Source organism: Saccostrea cucullata, unplaced genomic scaffold (assembly GCF_032062105.1).
Source record: "Saccostrea cucullata isolate Sc308-1 unplaced genomic scaffold, CSIRO_AGI_Scuc_v1 ctg1, whole genome shotgun sequence".
Classification (NCBI taxonomy): domain Eukaryota; kingdom Metazoa; phylum Mollusca; class Bivalvia; order Ostreida; family Ostreidae; genus Saccostrea; species Saccostrea cuccullata.
Window position 1 is genome coordinate 281,096 of NW_026920581.1, and position 21,929 is coordinate 303,024.

The window sequence follows — 21,929 nt, forward strand, 5'->3', positions numbered from 1 at the left end:
TAATTAAGAGTTCTTGATGGCTAGTCCAGATAAAGATCTTTCAATTGATGTTTTATATATTAGTGATGCAGCTGTTATAATATGATCAAAACTAATTATACATGTGTTGATAAAACTAAAAAAAAAAAAAAATTATATGTTCATTGAAAAAAAAAAAATAATATATTTATATATATTTGCGACAAATTGCAGTCATGTCTCACTAGTATTATTTGTTATAATCAATCCCTACACTGTAAGTCTCTTAGAGATGTATAATAAGAAATGGAAATTAGATAATTGAAATCTGTGTCAATCTGTTAATCAAGGCTATCTGATTTTCTTGCATCCTAACCAATGTATGATTATTGAACAATATTTGACGGGCGTATCATGCTGTGGCGGGGCACTTTATTATATGGATCGAAGCATCCTCAGGTAGTGTAGATTCAACTTTGTTCAAATCATGACCCTCGGGGGTAAGGTTGGGCCACAATGGACCATCAAAATTTTACGTAGCAATAAATAGGAAAAGTCTTCTCAAGAATAACAAAGTCATGATTGGTCATTTTTAGCTTGTGTGAGTTTTTCTGATGAGTAAAAGGGTGATGAAAGAGTCTGTTGTCTGGGGTCTGTCATTTGTAAACTTTTTCTCAATTTTAACTTATTCTCAAGAACTTAACTGAGCCTTTTTCAACCAAACTTGTCACTAATATGACGAATCATGGTTTTGCAAAATCTGTAAAACCTTTATTTTCTTCTTTTTAGACCCCTCCTCAACTTTTACTTCCAAAATGCCCTTAGATAAATGGTCTTTCATTCTAAATTCATTTGCTTGAGGTATTCCATGTATAATGAAGGGATTTTAAACAACTTTAAATAATTTTAAACTAGTTAAAAATGCATTTCTAGATAACAATAAAAGTGAAATAAACCAAATTTACAAGACATGTACATGTATACATGTAAGGAGATGGTCATTTTGCACGTTAAAAGTTTTTGAAGAGTTATCTGCCCTTAATTTCTCACAATTTCTGTGGTAATTAATTCATTCTACTTCATAGTTTAATAAAGAGGGAGTAATGCATATTTTCACCAAGAGATTTCTTGAAATTCAAATTACTTTTTACAATATCTAATAAAAACATGTGCTGCCCATTGACTTTAATGTAAAATTCAAGGTGCAATTAATTGGACAATAATCAACATTCCTTTGGTGGAGCATTTTTATTTGATAACATAATTATGCTACCATGATTAAAAATATCAGACCATTCATTTATAAGGTACAAAAATATGGTCTTTATATATTGAATACCTTAAAATGGGGCAAATGAACATGTTGAAATGGTCATCATCTCAATGATGTCTACTGGGTACTTGTTTTTAATTTCAAAGTTTATATTTGCAGGAAACAGTTCGAGCTTCCTTGAATGACAAGTTAAAGAATTTCCTTGGAATATGCTCTAGATTTCAACCAGTATTGAGATATTTCTTCCTGGAAAAGTTTTCACAACCCTCAGTGTGGTTTGAACGCCGATTGGCATACACCAGAAGTGTATCTACAACCTCAATTGGTATGAAGTTAAGAAGGAAATGTTATTTATAAGGGCCCTGCATAATAATGCGGCAGCCAAAGGACCCTCTGTCTCTCAACACTTTTGTTGTGACTCAGTAACTTAGTCAGATTTTAAGGTAATGTTTCCGAATTGCACAGAAGTATACTTAAAGATTCTACACCTATAGATTTTTACATTTTGTCATCGTCAATGACAATTATTCCTCAGTGGGAATGGGACATGTCTCCTCTCTTGCATGATCCTTTACTAAGTCTTGCATGTTTGTAGAGGTACTGTTGTCTCTCCAAAGAAAGTTCGCCTGTCAAAAAACTAGAATTGTGTTTTAAATTTTAAGTCATTGCAATAATTTTTAGTTAATCAGATCTAAAGTCAAATATGAACCTTTAGCCAAGGTCTCCAGAAGTCTCCTGCAAGATAAAGTGGTAGTTGAACAGCAAAAGTAAGGTGACTGGCCTTTCATTATCTGCTGATTTCTCTTTTATGACTACTACTCTAGAATAAAGGGAGGTAAAACAGAAGTAATGATACTTCCGAACACCTGACAGAGGACTAATCTCTGCTAAAAAGGACTTCTTGCCTTGTGAATGCTTGGTCCACCAGGACGACTCAGTTTTTGAAGATTTTTCTATTATCTGCAACAGATCGGAGAGAGAGAGTCATTGTCCATTCTAAATATAAATACCTAATTATTCTTTTTAATTTAAAAGTTAAAATGTGGTTGTTTTTTTTAAAAAAGAAGATCAAACTCTAAGATCAAGGTCAAGGTGTCAAATTTGGTGGTACCGAAAGAAAGGTCTTGTCACAAAGAATGTACCTATGAAATATGAAAGTCATAGTCCCAGCCACTCAATAGTTATGGGTAAGGTTTAAGTTTTTGTGGACAGACAGACAGACTTACAGGACAAAAACTATATACTCGTACCCTAGAAACTTTGTTTACAAGAACATTTAAAAAGTTGTTTTTTGTTGGAGTTCATGCATTCTTAATGCCTGGGGTAGAGGTTGGGGTTGAGTCCAACTGAATTTTTAGCTCACCTGAGCCGAAGGCTCAAGTGAGCTTTTTTGATCACATTTTGTCCATCGTTCGTCTGTCCATCTGTCTGTCTAGCTGTCAATCCATCTGTAAACTTTTCACATTTTCAACTTCTTCTCAAGAACCGCTGAGCCAATTTTTACCATTAACTTGGTACAAAGCATCCTTGGGTAAAGGAGAGTTTAAATTGTTGAAATAAAGGGCAAAGTCACTTCACAAGGGGAGATAATCAAGAAAAGACAAAAATAGGGTGGGGTCATTAAAAATTCTTCTTCAGAATCTCAAGAACCACTGGGCCAAAAACTCTGAAACTTATATGGAAGCATCCTGGGGTAGTGTAGATTTTAAATTTTAACTTTTTTAAAAATTTAAAATTTTAAAATCATGGCCCCAGGGGATAGGGTGGGGCCACAATAGGGAATCAAAGTTTTACATAGAAATACATAGGGAAAAAACTTTTAAAATCTTCTTCTCAAGAACCACTGGGCCCGAGAGGCTGAAACTTATGTTGAAGCATTATTGGGTAGTGTAGATTCTAAATTGTAAAAATTGTGACATGGAGGGGGGTTACGGTGAGGCCACAATAGGTATTACAAGGGAGGAAATCTGGTAAAGAACGGCATCACCAAAGTTACTCAGGTGAGAGATGTGGCCCATGGGCCTCTTGTCATAGTTATTATAAACCTTGGATTCTTTAGAGAAAAAAAATAGCTTTTGTATAGTGTTATCTAATTTGTAGCAATGTAAAGGTCCTGTCACACTTCGTTCACACGGAATCATTATGGCGTTGTTTAATGTTTAAAATTGCCGTGGAATCGCAAGGAAATTTCACAAATTTCTGTAAATTTTTACAATGTGAGGATGTCACAATGTCCCTACAGCGACAGACGCAATTCTACGGCGATCTCACAGCATTCTACTGTGTTCCCATGGAGATCTTTTGGCGATTGACTGCGCTTCAACAGAGTTTTCATGGCGTGTTAGGAGATGCCATCTTGTGTTCACAGCGTTCTCACTGCGATGGTTGCATTCACAATACGTTCACAATGTGTTCTTCACCCATGGATATATATTCAGAAGGAATGTTAATTATTTTTTATTAAAGATTCAAGTTACGTGATGAAAATACTTCTTTTTCTAATTAAAATGATCCATTTGAATAATTTAGTACTAATTCATTAATAGTTTAAGAATAAAAATTCTTTCTTTCCATTTTATTGATCCAGATGCTTTTTTTTTATTTTCTTTGATTTCATTATGAATGTAAAAATAAATAATAAACACACTGTAAATAAGTAATAAAATATGAAAATATGCTACAAAATTTAAGTAATTCCACCGCAATTCCACGGAAACAACAGAACAATTAAGTTCGTGCATGCCCAAAGTGATCGCCGTACCCTGGCCTTCTAGGATACCCTACGCGACCCTACCGCGTTCAGTGGAGATCTCGCCGCATTGTCACGGCGCTGTAGGAGACTCCACTGCGATCACCCGGCGTTTTCCATTTTTTATGGATGTCATGAGGATGCAAACCCGATGTGACAGGGGTTTAAGACTTGAAGCCACCCCCCCCCCTCCCCCCCCCAAAAAAACGAGAGATGTTTCATTTCTAGTGTGTGTTTGTAAGGTTTTTCATTGCATGTTAGCCTGAACTCATGCAACACACTCAATGGAATCTCACAGACTATCTTTCTTGAACTTTTATAAACCTTCACCCCCACCGCCACCCCTGCTGCTAAAAATCCTTCAGTAAATTTTATGAAAACCAGGTAAACTTTAATGTTTAAGCCTATGTTACCTTGAGGAATTTCAATATGCTGCTGAGCAATTAATTTTTCCATCACAAGGCATCTAAGCAATTCACATTTTGGACAAACATCAAATCTGGGAGACACAATTTTGATGAGAGGAACACACTGCAGCCAGATGCCCTTAAATGTTGACAGTTCCACTGACCTATGTTTGTTTGCTTTTTTTTGGTATAGTTTATATTCACTGTGTATTATAGAGATAAAAGTATAAAACACAACCAATACTCAGAAAAATTATAAAGTTGGTTTAAAAATTGATAAATTTTTAAATTTTAATATAAAACATAACGGTATCTGGTTTTAATCAGCTAAATATTAAGGATATGACAGACCTTTCATTGCTCTCCTCACAGAAAGACATGTATCTTTGTTAAGGAAGCTGGCAAGAGAATGGGTGTTTGGACAGCATCATTGCCATGGGGCACAGTTGGGAGGAGAAACAAGCACTCCTCACTATAGCGCACAATGAAAATCACTCCTCTTTTGATGTCCGAAAAAGACAGGGCATGTTTAGGCTTTCTGCCTTTATTTCCATGGGACCTGGGAACTGGTCCATTAAGTTTCATGTGTTTTATCAATGGAAAGTTTTTATTAAATACTTCTCGCTGATGTCATGCGTTACTAGACCAAAATAAGAATTACCTTTGTTTCCCCTAACTCGATTGACCCAATTAAATTGCACTGACTGAAAAGATTTTTTATATAAGATGATTCAAACAGTATTTTTATTATTAACCAAGTTTAATAAAATTCAATTTTATCAAAATCATTTTTTATCAGAGACGGCCAATATTGTTCTACAGTGATTTTAAAGCATATTTGTTGGAAACAAAATGGCACCCAGATGTGATTACAGAGAATTAGTTCTTCATAATACAATGGCGATGTCTCAATCTTATGCCTTTAACTAATTAGAATTCTTCACTCTTGAAACAATTCGATAATAAAATTTACCATGACTAATTAAGAGCTGTTTCGGAGGTGTCTTGGCGTCTCTTGGTGTCTCCATGTTAGTGATAAAATTTTCAAAAGGGACCTTAAACAACAAACAAACAAACCTGTCTGTTGAATTTAAGGTACGTAATACATGGAAAGGCCCACCTCATGAGCAGATGAGAGGCCCATCTAGTGAACACATTATTCAATTTCACTGCAATTTATTTAATTTGAGTTTTGATCTAATAACGAGTTTATCTATGTTCCTATGTTTACTATATTCCGTTGAAGGACCGTTTTCAATGTTCCTCATTGAGATTTGAACCTGAGACTTCAAATTAGCTGCTTACCTTTTAACTCCAAAGCAAAATGCTCTAGAACCACTGCAAATCTCATGGCCCGTAAAAAAAGTACAATGATTGTCTATAAGCACTGGAGGCTGATGGAAGGTTTGAAAAAATATACTCGGATGTCCGGTCTTTGCATATTTGAGAATCTTGTCTTTTTTTTTTATTTGATTTATATAAATGTTCTCTGGCGTGAGGTATTTCACAAGTTCAACTAAATAACAGTTGCGAATTGATCAATCATGAATTTTGCTTTTAAACGACATATGTACATGACACTTAGCATTTTGTTCACAAATCACTTTCTTTTGTACTATTCATATTTATAAAGGTAATTTTTCATGAAATTTTAGAATGTATTTTCAAAGCTGCTGTCAGATAAAAAAAAATTGTTTACCTACCTACCAACCCAACTTGAGATTTTAGGGTCGGGCTAGGGGAAACAAAGATATTTTTAATTCCGGCCCTAGAAAAGCTTCTTAACATACCTCCCTGTCGTCATAGTTGTACATGTACCTTTGCCTTTTTCTATAACTTGCGTCGATCACAGTATCCTTGTTTCTCATTTTTAGCTCTACTGGTCAGAGACCAGAAGAGCTTATGCGATAGTAATGCATCAGGCGTCCGTCCGTCTGTCTGTCTAGGAGTGACCAGGTTAAAGTTTTTGGAGCAGGTCCATTCCCCAAGGAACTATAAGCCCTACCCAAACCAAACTTGCATGGATGATGCATACAGAGATGGACACTACCAGACTTGCTTTGGATGCTGGATCTGACCTACATTTTCATTCCCAAGTAACTATAAGACCTACCTGAACCAAACTTGCATGGATGATGCATCTAGGGATGGACACTACCAGACTTGCTACGGATGCTGGATCTGACCTACATTTTCATTCCCAAGTAACTATAAGCCCAGTTTCCTAACTGAACCAAACTTGCATGGATGATGCATCTAGGGATGGACACTACCAGACTTGCTTCTGTTGCTGGATCTGACCTATATTTTCATTCCCAAGTAACTATAAGCCTTACCTGAACCAAACTTGCATGGATGATGCATCTAGAGATGGACACTACCAGACTTGCTTCTGTTGCGGGATCTGACCTATATTTTCATTCCTAAGTAACTACATGTATAAGCCCTACCTGAATCAAACTTGCATGGATGATGCATCTGGGGATGGATACTACTTGCTTCGGATGCTGGATCTGACCTATATTTTCATTCCCAAGGAACTATAAGTCGTACCTGAACCAAACTTGCATGGATGATGCATCTAGGGATGGACACTACCAGATTTGCTTTGGATGCTGGATCTGACCTATATTTTCCAAACAAGAGACCAGGTTAAAGTTTTGGGAACAGATTGTCTCAATGAACTTGAAGTCCTTGATATCTGCAGTATTAACAAAGTTATGAATATTTGTTTACACTATGCATGTTTTTCAAGCTACACACGTAGAAATGTGTATATGCCACGGAAAGGGTTAAACACAACTTGCAAGAATTTTGTTGTTGGGATAAATACTAAATATTAAGAAAATATAACGTGAGATTTGCATTACTTACACTGATAACATTCGTCGAGGTGAGCTTCGTAATCTTTGATTACCTATGTTTCAAAATGCTACTTCTCCTTCAGTTTTGGTCTGATTTCAATATAACTTGGCACACATGTAGACTACCCTAAGATACATAATTCAGCTTTTCGGTTTTTGATTTTGATGAACGGTGTTGCCATGGTTACTAATAATAGAAATTTCTGTGAAATAATTTTAAAATGCTACTCCTCTTACAGTTTTGCTCTGATTTCAATATAACTTGGCACACAAGTAGACTACACTAAGATACATAATTCTGTATGTCAGTTTTTGATTTTGATGAATTGTGTTGCTGTGGCTTTTAAAAAAAAATTCTGTGAAATACTTTCAAAATTCTACTCCAAATGCAGTTTTAGTCTGATTATAATATAATTTGGCATGCAAGTAGACTACACTGAGATACATAATTATCAGTTTTGTTTTTTTTTTTATTTTGATGAACGATGTTTCCATGGTAACTAAAATTGAAAATTCAGATCTCTAAAATTTTATTAAAAGCTACTCCTAAAGTTGTAGTCTTATTGCAATCATGCCACAAAAAGAGACTTATAATCAAGGATCATAATTCTATTTACTGTATATATACAGAGTTTAATTTTGCCCCGTGTTATTTTCAACATTTTACACTTGCTAACAATTTTGCCCAGTTTTAAATTCACCCATTCACATTTCTGTAAAAGACATTATACAGTGTTCTTTTATTTGCCCTGTTTGAATTTGTCCAAATGTGACCAGGGTGAATGAATGGGGAAAAAATAAAATGAGGGCCAAAATTTCTCTGTATACAGTATTGCTTTTGTAAAGTTTTATGTCCCAACTGCTACTTTTCTCTCCTTTATTATACGTACAAACCAGCAGAGCTCAGTCTCGACAGGTCTCTACATAGACTTCTGGTTCCCATTAGGTACATATCTTTTCCATCACATCGTTTGTGTTGATTAATCTCTTCACATTGAAATTTATCAAAACATATCCAATGGCAAGAACAACCAAGTGAAATAACATATCTCTTAATTAAATTGTCCAAACTAGGATCCTCATCAAATACAGCTCCCCCTTCTTCATTCTGTGAAAAGTTTGAAGTAATTCTTCTGATCATTTCTTCATCTGATTCTATCTGTTCTGGAAAAGGGGGTTCTTCGTTAACTGCCTCAGTGTCTTTAGTAACTTTGTGTTTCAAGCACAAAAAGAATTCCCAAATTACTTCATCAAGTTCCTAATATTCAGGAAATATTCTGGAAAATATATAAGACTGTTGAATATCATTTTTTCCACTTTTTAATAACTCTGCTATTATGGTAACACCCAAACATTCTAAAAATAAATTATTATTTTTTTGTCATTATGTATGTATTTCCATGTAATTACTGTGCTTATTTAACTGTGGGTATTTTTTTTTAGCCATTTTTAGGAATGACGAATTCTTAGGCAAATTAATCGAGTATAACCTGGTTTGGGTAATTTTACCTTTTAAGGTCACCTGAGTCACTCAGGTGACCCATTGCTAACGTCCGTCATATGTTGTCAATCAGTCGTAAACTTTTGAACATTTTAAGCTTCTTCTCTATTGATTAAAAAATGAAATTACATTAATTCTTTGAAAATCTTTTTCTCTGCTCTTGGGTAGTAAACAAACTACCTAAGTATATAGTTATGATGAGCAAGAGTGTCTCTCAAAAATTGTGAAACTCAGGGCCCCCAGGGTAAGGGTTTTTGTGTTAGGGTGGGGCTCTATTAATTATGTAGTGAAAATTCATTTATTCTAGCTGTTAAATAATCATTTCCAATCCTTAGTGTTGAGCAGATAAATAAAGTGTATAGTTATTATGAATAGGGTTGCTTCGTACAATTTTTTAAAAAACTTTGTGGTCCCAGAGTGAGGGGCTTTTATATCTCATTTTGAGAGGGGGTGGAGGGGTGGGTGCTACAATGTATCTTCAACTAAGTGCAGACTTTAGTGCAGAGTTAGGATGATAAAGGTACCTCTTCCAGAACTGTGAATTCATGACCCTGGATGATGAGTTTTGGTATTAGGTAGGGCTGTGTTGAATCTGTACTGAAATGCATTATTTCCTTGAAAATCTTCTCTGCTCCTTGGGATATCATATGTAAACAAAGTAAATGTTTTAATAAGCAAGAATATTTTTATCATATTTTTTAAGAACACCTGGACCATTTGAATAAGTATTCTGGTCCTGGTCAGAGCTCTATGAATTTTTATTTTACTGGTATAGGTTACATCATAGATGGCTAGTAGTATTGATTATATCGTTTTCAGGGGGCGTGGAAATCAAGGGCGCGGAGCGCCCGAGATTTTCACGCCCCATGAAAATGATATAACCAATAGTACGAGGCAATCTATGATGTAAGCAACTTGTCGCATGTCTGATGACGTAAATTTCATTGAGAGTGTCAAACTTCAATAAAAAAAAAAATTGACCTGATCTCTGTCTCCTGCAGTGATATATGAAGGGGCGTGGAAAGTATTATCGCATATGTGATATGGGATATATCACCACAGAAAGATCAAAGAAAATTGCCGCAGATATGCGACAAAAAGAAGTTATTCCCCTTTGCAATTCACTTTTGACAATTTATCACTGTAAATAATGTATTTTGAAAAGTTAATAGGATAAGAAAATTATGCAGGAAATTTAATTGTATAATACAAAAACTACTTTCATAGTTTTAATGATCAGAAAGACTTGTAAATAATAGATAAATAAAAATAATGAAACTAAATTATTTATTAATCCAAAATAAGCCAATGTGCAATATTACATCACTCACTGTTAGGGTTATAAATAGTACAGAAGGACACATAGTTTGGTAATTTCATTCTTCAGCAGTTATATGGAATAGTCTTGGTGATAGTGATCAATGGGGGACATATTAAAACTTGATTTATGAGTTGCATTTAAATACCGTATAAGTGGAAATTTTAGCGAGACGCAAATTTAGCGATTTGTCCTTAAAAACTGGTAATTTAATTTTAGCGAGATGTTATTTTAGCGAATTTAAATTGCACGTTCAAGGAACTATTACAAATAAAACGCAATTAATTTTTAACGATATTCAATTTTAGCGATCTCGGCACCCTTGCTAATAATGCCAAAATTAGATCCTCGCTAAAAATTCTACTCATACGGTATTTAAATGCTTGCTTTTTGGGAAGCTTCATTTATCAGTTCATTTTATATTCTATGGATCCTCTATGTTGTTGTTTTTTACTCAGGTGACTGTTAAGGTCCTAGGGCATCTTCTAATACCTGTGAAGCAGATTTTAAAACAGCATAAACTGACCCAAAGCTTGTTATACTCAAATAATTTGGCCAAGAATTAGTCATTTAAAAATTAGATCATTTTAAATGAAATATTGAACATGGTTTTCTTTTCTTTCAAGTTGGATATATTCTTGGATTGGGAGACAGACACATACAGAACATTCTGATTGATACAAATTCTGCTGAGCTGGTACACATAGATTTGGGTAAGTTAACTGTGTTATATAATACAATTGCATTAGCACAGTTTTCTGTGTAAAACCAATATTTTAATGTCTGATACTAATACATTTAATTTTGTCAGTGGATGCTGCAGGTGTTGTAACAGTATTTCAGCTAGTGTTCACATAAAATCATGGCTGACACAAAATAATTCCTGAATCTCCCCTCCTGATTTGGGCATTTTGGCTTGAGACTAGAGCTGAATTTTTTATGAGATGAAAAACAATTTGTAAACTTTCTGTATTGACCAGATTAATAATTTTTTTGGGCGTGCTGATTTTTCTGTATACTGTATTTGAATGGGGAGTGATAAGGTCATGGACTTGATTTTCAAGAACATGCTCAGTTTCTACCCAAAACAAACTTTTGTGTGTTGCTGGATGGAAATGTATTTTTAGCTCACCTCAACAAAGTTTGGGGAGCTTATGTGATACCGTCGGTGTCAGCATTCCAGGTTAAGGTTTTTGGAGCAGTTTTCTTTTTAAAAACTTCTAAGCCCTACATGGATCAGACATGCATGGAAGATGTTTCTAGTATGTTTCATTGTATCAGATAAGGTTTCAGATGCTGCAATTGCAGCAAAGGAATGACCAGGTTAACATTGGAGCAGGTTAACATTTTGATGGATGATACATCAAAGGATGACAACCAGGCTTGCTTCGAATGCTGGATCTGACCTACATTAACTATGAGACCTATAATGACCAATCTTGTATGGATGATACATCCAAGGACGCATACTACCAGGCTTGCTTCAGATGCTGGATCTGACCATTTTCTAAATGAGTTAACAGGTTAATGTTTTTGGTACAGGTCACATTGCATAGAATTTATAAGCCCTATGATGACCAAACTTGCATGGATGTTACATCTAAGGATGTACACTAATAGACTTGCTTCAGATGCTGGATCTGACCTACATTTTCCTGATGAGTAAACAGGATAAAGTTTTTGATGCAGGTCTCATTTCTTAGTAACTATAAGCCCTAACTTGACTAAACCTGCATGGAAGACATCTAAGGATGCACACTACCCGACCTGCTTCTGTTGCTGAATCTGTCCTACATTTTACATTTCTAAATTTTCTTATATGGATGAATCATCAGGTAGTTAAAAATTAAGCCCCCCACCCCCACCTCATTTAAACAGTTTAGTACTGAGCTTATTTGTGCTTTTTCTTAGCCATTATTCTCAGGTGAGCCATTGGCCCATTTGCCCTCTTGTTAGCTCACCTGAGATGAGAGCTTTTCTGACCAATTTTGTCTGTAGTCCATCTGTCTGTCTGTTCATCTGTAAGCTTTTCACAATTTTTACTTCTTAACCACATGATCAGCAATTTTCAGCCTAACTTGCCACAAAACAGCCTTTGGTGAAGAGGATTCAATTTTGTTCAAATGAGGGCCATGCCCTTTTTCAAGGGGAGATAATTAAGAAATTGTGTAGATATAGTGCTATGATTAAAGGTTATAGGAATCTCATACATGTAGGAAACCTCTACTTTGTGTAGATTCAATTTTTATCAAGTCTTGACCACTGGGGTAAGAGTGGCATCACCATGGGGGATGAAAATTCTTCATAAGAATGTATACCGGTAAATAAAAATTTCTTCTCGACAATAGGGTATCAATCAATGGAATAAGTTTGAAAAGATTTGTGCTGAAGAACGACAAAGCCATTTGCTACCTTGATATGGAAGCATCCTCAGGTAGTTTAAAATTGAAGCCCAGCCCCTACCCCTGTAAACTTTTCAATACTGAACTAATTTGAGCTTTTTCCTAGCCTTTTGCTCAGGTGAGCGACATGGTCCATAAGCCTCTTGTTTTTCAAGTATACTTTGTTTTTAATTTGATACCAAGCAGGGGTATTAGTTTTATAAAAACACTCTAATTTTGTTTTGTATGTTTAGGCATTGCTTTTGAGCAAGGAAGGATTTTACCAACTCCTGAGACTGTCCCTTTCCGATTGACCCGAGACATAATTGATGGAATGGGTGTTTGTGGAGTAGAAGGAACATTTAGAAGGTATGTTAAAAGTATTATAAAAACACATGGGAAAAGTATTCTTTATTGGACTTATAAACAGAAAATAATTCTGAATTTAGTAATGGAGTTCACACTATACTTTTCTTTACTTTATGTACCTTTATTCGAATGTCTGTAGAACACTTTATTTGCTGAGAATAGCCCATATGATTTTGTACATATTTTCATCAAAATTTCAAGTTTTGTACTACACAGTGCTTTGGGTCTTTAGTTTGAACAATTAAAGCTGAACATGATTCATGAAAAGAATCTCTCCACCATTTTTGATCAGACTCTTACTATATACTGGGGACTCTTCTATTAAGGGCTTGACTTAGTCACTGTTCAGTGTAATCAGTTGACACAGGTGTAGATGGACGTATGCTACACAGAACTTTGTAGTGACAAAAATAACTGCAATACCTTTTCATTGCAGGAAAATAAGATACCAATGAAACTTACAATAGTGTACATGTCAGTGCAGTATACAAACAGATGGAATTGCAATAAAATGTAAATAAAGGTAATGCAAGATAACCAGCACGAACGCGTGTTGCCATTCAAAGCTGATACCCATGACAATAAAGCAGTCAGGTGTAATGAATGAGAAGAGTATATCTTTGTGTTCATATCATAGATAATAATATCGAAAATGGTGTGTGCCTATTTTATGAGTCGTGTTCAGCTTTAAGTGATCTGGAAAACTTTATGATCATGCAATGAAAGAAAAATTAAAAGTGCTACATTTATGTCCGGTCAATATCTTTAAGACAGTATCATTAAATGCAATGACTTTAAAAAATGCAGCTGAGACTATAATTTTGTGAACTTTCTCACAACAGCTTAATTCATTTGGTCCACTCACGTGGAGGCCCAAAACTATCACTATCCTATAAATTCATTTATTGTGCCTTCACTTATTTTTCACTAAGTACATTTTTTGGAATCCTTGAAAATCACCATAAAAAGATTGACTCCCTACAAAAAGGTGTGTCAGTTTGATGAATTGATACACACCTAATTCGAGCACCTTGCAATTTCTTTAAATCATATGAAAAGTATAAAATTGAATTTAGGCCCCTACGGGTTTTGAAAATAGTATAATTATACTCCCCGCAAACAAAGTTTGCGGGGGTATATGGGAATCAGCTTGTCCGTCTGTCTGTGCAAACGTTTCCGGTCCATATCTTTCTTACGGAGGAACATTAGAATCTACTACTCCACACAAAGATTGCACATGACCTAAGGGTGTGTCATGACCTTGACCCAAGGTCATTTGGAGAAGTTCAAGGTCAATGGAAGAAAAATTTCATAATTCGTGTCCAGTCTATATCTTTCTTATGGATAAACTTGGTAGGTTTTTATTTCACACAAAGATTGCTCATGACCTAAGGGTGTGTCATGACCTTGACCCAAGGTCATTTGGGGAAGTTCACGGTCACTGGAAGAAAATTTCATAATTCGAAGCCGGTCCATATCATTCTTATGGATAAACTTGGTAGGTTCCTATTTCACACAAAGATTGCTCATGACCTAAGGGAATGTTATGACCTTGACCCAAGGTCATTTGGGGAAGTTCACGGTAACTGGAAGAAAAAATTCATAATTCGTGTCTGGTCCGTATATTTAGTCTAGGGCTGCGCCTTTGTTTCATTTATTAAAAATATAATGAGCAATCACATTTGCACTAAAAATGTTTTAGCATTTCTCTCTTCTCTTAGATCCTTAAAATATTCATGATTTAGGACCTCTGAAAAACCCAGCGGGGGGTATTTTGTCCCAATTGGACAGTTCTAGTTTTGGTATTGGAATTATAATACAGTTTATGTATAACATTGAGGGAGTAGGCAAGATTCCAGTTTCTCTCTAGCAGGACTATTTCCCTCAGCTGTGCCTTGGAAAATAGACTTGCCCTTGGGACACTGCAATCTTGCCAGCTCCCTCAATGATACATGTATGGTATACCTGTGTAAAAACAAGTCAGTGTGCATCACTATTCACACTGTCACACTGCATTCAATAAACCATCAAAGATATTTAATAATATTGACAAAACCTATTTTGTAATTTTAAAAAATCAATTTTTTGTATAGACATAAATGTACTTTGATTATTGTAAACCTGTCATGGTTACAGTTTATTAATCCCCAGTTGGTGAAATGGAAGGGAATTGTAGGTTCCGTCATTGTCTGTCCATCTATCTGTCAGTCTTTCACTTGGTTTTCTGAACTTTTTGTACAAAAAAAATGCAGATTTTTGGTGCATGAGTGTATCTTGATAAGCTGCAGGTGAAATGTGCATTTGTTCTGCTTCATTGGAACAAGGAAATATAGTTAGACTAAGTTTAGATTTAAAGGTCAATTACACCTTAACCATTTTGAAGTACATGTATACTGAAAGGAAAAAGAAACACATTTAAATTAAATTAAAACTATTATTTCGAATATGTTTTTCAGTTTTGTTATCAAAATTTTAATTTATCTTTAATCAACAAGTTATCAAAATCTTGTGTGACTTTGACAGATAATTCATGAGTTATTGAAATTGATTTGTCGATACCCCCCAAAATTAAAATAAAAAATTATCATCATCTCCCTTGCGCCTGCTTAACAGCCTTGATTCTCCTGTGCATTAAGTTCATCCGAGCATTTATCTTTCTCATAAGATTTTATTTAACCCTTCTGACGGTATAGTCCTAATGGTTGAGAGTAGCTGTAACATTCTAAAGCCAACAAATCCCCCAGCCCAATGAATCCAATGAATTTTCCATTTAGGATAGAATTTATAGAATCCAGCTGGTTTGGTACACATGAATGTTTGAAAGAAAGTCTCGACAAACACTGGCTACATTTTCTCAGTATGAACATACTCAAAACATTACCCATATGATGGGTGCATGAAAAATTGACGTAAAGTTGCCAAATTTGCGGAACAAATTAGAGCAGAGAGTTTTCGTCAGTTTTAAGGTGAAAATTTGGAGTATGCTTGTCTGCTGTATAAATATCGGTTTCAGTGATAATGCCTTGAAGATATTGACCAAGGTGGCATGATGAAAAGCCCTTTTTTGATGTGACCTTGTTACGCGCCAGCGTCACTATCATGGTTGGTTGGAAACATTTTAATTAAGTTACCATTTGATAACCGAAAAACTTTTTTTGGTTGAAAAGTTAAAAACAAACTGCACAGTAGGGTTGTGCGATTTTATCAGTATACTGGTATATCGCGATTTTTTACTGCGTGATACGTATCGTGATAAGGAGACCTAAATACTAGTATTTAGGTACATATTATAAAGTCTAGAAATTATTCATTTATTTGTTCAATCCTTCAAATAACAACTACTGAAAGTCTTAAAAATGTTGTAAAAGGTGAAAAGAACGTCATCTTACTATCCAAACATGATTAATTTAAGGTATATAGAAATAATGACTATTCATTTAAAATCACTGTAAAATTTGCTTGTAAAAATTTCATGATATTATCGCGATATTTAGGGGAAAAATCAAGATATATCGCGATACGAAATTTTTGGCGATACCCATCCCTACTGCACAGCAACATGTTGTTGCCTTTTTATTCACTTATGCAATTCAATTACTAGATCCAATTTAACTTTAGTAACATGATTGCAAGAAATTTATACTGACTGCAAATATGTAAAAACGATGTCTATAACTCTAACCCATAGTTTGGCACTACAAAATGTGATCACAAAATTGCCATCATCAAAATGCACGTGTTTTTGGCATTTTATCGTTTTCCCTATGTGATGCCATACATTTCATGGTTGAGTAGTTTTGACCAGCAATTTTAGTTCAAACTAACCAAAATACACATCTGTCTAATTTTCATAATTTTTGGCAATTTAACATAGTCAAAAAATTTTTGCATATTATGTTCTCATGCATTTCTTTTTCCTTTCAGTATATTTTTAAAAGGACAAGGAGCATCATTTTCTATTTTTAGCTCACTTGATTTGTAAGATCAAGTGACCTTTATTGATCATTCATCATCTGGCATACTTATATGATCATCCATTCATAAATTTATTAACTTTACCTATTTACAGTTTCTTTCGAAATACATACATGGGCTAAGTGGACTAATTTTGATCAAAAATGGGTACATAATATTCCTGAGTAAAGGAGATTCTAAATTGTTTAGATGAAGTCCAAATATTTTCTGGCACTCTCTTTTGTTTTAGTTTCTCCCATTTGTTCTCTAATCTAACAGGAGATTAGTTGAAGACCAAAATAAAAACTGATTTTGAGTATAAATGGATATGACTTATCTAAACTGATTAAATCTATATTCAAGATGCTGTGAAAAAACCATGGATGTGATGCATAATAACCAGGAGGCTTTGTTGACCATTTTGGAAGTCCTTTTGTATGACCCCCTCAACAACTGGACGATATCCCCTCAGAAAGCAGCGGCCCTGCAGAGTCTTCGGGACAGAATGGACACAGAGACTTCAGAGCTTAATGCCACCAAAAGCAGTTTGGTGGATATTGATGCAGTCAATGCAAGTGTGCAACAAGGTAAGTTCATTTTTTGTTTGTTAGTTCAAAATATATAGGCTGATTTTCCCCTCAAATTAATTTTTTTTTTAGAAAGATTTTTTTTTCGAGTACATGTACATGTATTTAAGGGGTGATCCAAAAGTTCATGGAATTCATTTCTGAAATTTTATTGTGATTTGATGAAATTAAACAATAGGCATATTCATAATACATTATGCAACAAAACTGGAAAATTCACCATGTTCTAATTACCAACAAAGTCACACACGCTTTCTGAACATGTATAGTTGTAAACTGTGGGTGAGACTTCCACGTAACATCTAGTTAGGTATGTCACATTAAGTAATAGGAGCATCTCACCCTCATGTCTAATTTGACTAATTCATTCTGCAGAATGCTGCCTTTTTAGGTCATCTGAATAAACTCAGGTGACCTATTGCTATCTGTTTTCATCTGTCGTCGTGCATTGTGCGTTAACATTTGAACATTTTCAGCTTCTTCTCTTCCCTCCCCCCAGGGGCCTGGACATCAAGCAAGCAAACTGTTGGCATGATTGTAATCAGCATTGAGTCCTCTGTCAAAATTGTGAAATTTATGACCCCAGGGTCAGATGTTCTAGTGCAAGGATGGGGCTAAATAGATTATATAGTGAATATGCATTATTTCTTTGAACATCTTCTCCTCTGCTCCTGGGCATAAAACACACTTACCAAGTAAATATAGGCTGCCTTATTCAGGCTACTTTACTCAAGCCTGTACTAATCATACATATCAAATATTTTTTATCAAAATAATTCAACAAGTGTCTGTATTATTTTTTGTACATGCATGTATTTTTGAACTTTTTTCACTGATAAATAAATAAGAAATGGAGAAATTCCACGGACTTTTGGATCAACCCTCGTACAAACTCTCTCTTAAGGACATATTGGCAACGTTTCTGGCTTTAGTATAGAAATTTTCGAGAATTTTTGAACATGTTTAATGGTACCAGACATGTTTAATTCTGGTTCATTTAACCCACCAAACCAGCCTTCCTTTTTAGATTTTGTCGAATCAATGCTTTCACGATTCTCAATCAGAGTCAATGCATTTCCTATGTAAAATATTTATAAAAGGACCTACATAATTTTTAACCATACCATTTCTCCAAAAGCCATTTATTTCATAGACGTTTTGAATAAAATACATTGTTGTATCCTTATATCCAATGACATGTATATATTTTGGCTGAAAATGCAAAATTTAGAAACAAGACACAAAAATTCCAGCACTGTTCGTTAATTTTGAGTTACTTCCCTTAACATCTAATTATTATTCACAATGCTCAAGAGTTTCTATCATGTAATTTACATTAATAGAAACAAATTGTCATAAATATATTTGCATGGATTTATTATAACTTTTATTCGTAGTTACTAAACGGTGCCACCTTCACATGACCTACATGTATAGAACTGTTCTATCTGGTTACCAGCCTAGCTTTCGCCACTTTCAGCACATGTCGTCGCATCTTTCCCTTCCCAACATAGCTATGGTAAATGAGGACCTGTGGACTGTCTGCCCTTTTAGTTTACACAATGTATAACAAAGCTATTACTGTTTTTTTCTTTCTTGCATTATAGCTGATTCTATCCGTTAAAAAACACATGTGCTTTTGTTTACTTCTGTTTACGTTTTATTTATTTCCACCGCCTAGAGAATTCCAAATGAGAGATCACTCTCAATGACTGTTTTTATAAATGGAAAAACCCATGTACCGGTATTAAATCTTTTTTCTCCAGAAACCCTGCCTTGCCAATGACCTTAATGTGTAATATAATAGTCTAGGTCACCTACACGTTTGTTGCATCGATGCATGGTCTCACACCAAATGAAAGTGGGGTCAAACGACTTGCGTGACCTAGGCTAGTAATATAAAAGAAATTCAAACTCACATTTTTTGCCCACATAGTTTAAAATATGCCCTATTAGAAAACGGTATGACAATTGTGAAATCAGACATTTCACTACAGAATAATAAATTATGCGTTTTTTAAAAAATTACAAATAAATCGTACAATGTGACCTATTTTTGAAAAACTTGAACCTTGGCTATAACTTTTGAATGGTTGATGCTTGCATGGGCTTTCTTATTTCACAGCTTTATTAGTCACCTAAGGTGACCTATTACTATCTGTTTTTGTTTGTTGTCATGCGTAAACATTTGAACATTTTCAGCTTCTCTGAAACCACTTAATCAACATTTGGTATATAGCATCTATGGGTGAAGAGGAACAAAAATTTTGAATTTCAGGGTCCCCCCCCGGTCCTTTCCCCCCTCCCCTGGGGCCTGCAGATTAGGATGAGGCTTAAACCACCAAAATTAATGCAATTCTAAATATGTACCAATTGATAGTATACCCTTCACACCCTCCACTCAGTGATTAAATGTACATGACCTATGGAGAGAATGATCATAGGCATTTTTGCCTGCTGTTCAATTCATTTAATTAATTTGAATAAATATATTTTAAATCAAATTAAAATTATTGCAATCTTTGAAATACTTCTTCACTCCTGGACATCAAGAAGTCAAACTGTGGACATGATTGTAATAAGCAATGAGCCCTCTACCAAAATTGTAAAATTCATGGCCCCAGGTCAGGGGTTCTGGTGTTAGGGTGAGGCTATATAGATCATGTAGTGAAAGTGCATTATTATTCCCCCTCCCCCCCCCCTCCTTCGAAGCAGAGGTTGCACATATTGAAAAGAAATTTGATTTGTATACAGATTTATCATAAGAATCAAGTTTTGTTCTTGGTACAATCGAGCCATTTAGGACAGAGTTAAGCCCCTTTGACTTAGAAAAATAGAAAAAATTCCAATTATTTTCAGTTTCTGTTCATTTCTCTGCTTATATTGAAATTGTTTACAGATTTTTCAAAAAAATATCTGGGTCAAGTTGTGTTTTGGATATGATCAAGCCATTCTCGATAGAGTTATGCCCCTTGGACTTAAAAAAAATTGGGGGAGGGGGTGCATAAGTGTTTTAACAAATATCTCTTGTTTCTTTGAGAATCTTCTCTGCTCCTGTGTATTAAACAAAGTAACTAAGTACATAGTTATGATGACCAAGAGTGCCTCTTCAAAAATTGTGAATTTCATGGCCCCTGCTTCAGGGGTTCTGGTGTTAGTTTTATTTGAGTTTGTTTTGTTTTTTCATTCTCAGAATCCCAAGAGAGTGTGAATAAACTTGCAGAGCGGGTGTTACTACACCTTCAACGGAAGCTACAAGGATATGTGGAAGGAGTTCAGTTTAGTGTAGCAGGACAAGTAAACAACCTTATCCAGGAGGCAAGAGATCCTAAGAATCTCTGTAGACTGTTTCCAGGCTGGCAACCATACATATAACTTTATCAAAGAAAATACTTAAACATTTTTTTTACAGAAATGTAATTGTAAACAGGCTGTTATCTGTTCATGGCAGACTTTCAGTGCTACAGAACTATGATACGTTTACATCTATATCTATAATTGATATTTTGTTTCACATGTACACATGCATTAAAATATGAAACTGATGATTTGCTCAAGAATTTATTATTGAAAATTTTGGAAACAGAACACGAAAAACCTCTAATATTGAGGTTTCATATTTAGGTAGATATTGCATTTGGATGCATAAAAAGAAAAGTATAATTGTGAATTCATCATTTGTAATTATTACCTCAGAGTGAGTTCACCTCAAATGATGTTCTGGGAGGTCTCTTTGGGTTTTTCCTCTTGACAAACCATGGATTTTTAGCTCTTCTGAGCCAAAGGCTCAAAGAGCTAATGCTATGGCCATTTGTGCGGTGTGCACCGTGCGGTGTGCGTTAACTTTTTAGAATATGGGCCATAACTTAAGAACCCCTTGGCCAATCATTGTCAAATTTGTCACAGGGTATCCTTGGCCCAAGGGCTACATTTTATACTAAAACTAGGGTTGGGACCCTAAAACAAGGGAAGATAATCAGGAAAATAAAACCAAAAGTACAGGTTGCTAAAAAATCTTCTTCTCCAGACCCACCAGGCAGATTTTCACCAAACTTACATACAAGGGTCAGGATATGTTGAAGATTAAAAATTGTTCAAGGCATGACCCTGGGGCAAAGGGCATGGTCTCAAGGTCACTTCAAAGTTAACAAAAATTTACACTTAATAAAAACGTTGATATTTTACCTACTAAAAAGATTAGGATCATCAAATCTTGTAAGTTGATGCATCTTAGGACTTCACATCATGTTAACACAAAAGTAGGTCACGGTGACGGTGACCTGCTTTTTAAATTTTACAGCCTTTCGTTTTCAAATTGATTTGGAGGCATATTTTGGACACTTTAAGGCCTATGATCATCAAACTTTGTCAGTTGATGCACTTGAATTGTTGAACAAGGTCAACTTAAAAGTAGGTCACCGTGACCTACTTTTTGAATTTTATAGCTCATCTTTTCTAAAACATTTAATCCCATTATTTCAGACACTGAGAGGTTTAGAATCACCAAATCTTATAAGTTGATGCATCTTGGGGCCTTAAAACATATTTATGAAAATGTAGGTCACTGT

General features: G+C 34.9%; 1 protein-coding gene across 2 annotated transcripts in view; it reads left to right on the top strand.

Annotated features, from left to right (window-relative positions):
• LOC134252051 (serine-protein kinase ATM-like) overlaps positions 1 to 20,907 on the top strand; it is a 294,279-nt gene extending 273,372 nt beyond the window's left edge. For both annotated transcript variants that reach the window (XM_062734480.1, XM_062734485.1), the window contains 5 exons: positions 1,391 to 1,556; positions 10,697 to 10,783; positions 12,706 to 12,820; positions 17,138 to 17,361; positions 20,555 to 20,907. In XM_062734480.1, coding sequence (XP_062590464.1) covers positions 1,391 to 1,556; positions 10,697 to 10,783; positions 12,706 to 12,820; positions 17,138 to 17,361; positions 20,555 to 20,736 — 774 coding nt within the window. In that variant the 3' untranslated portion in view covers positions 20,737 to 20,907. The remainder of the gene's footprint in view (positions 1 to 1,390; positions 1,557 to 10,696; positions 10,784 to 12,705; positions 12,821 to 17,137; positions 17,362 to 20,554) is intronic.
• The last annotated feature ends 1,022 nt before the right edge of the window (positions 20,908 to 21,929 follow it).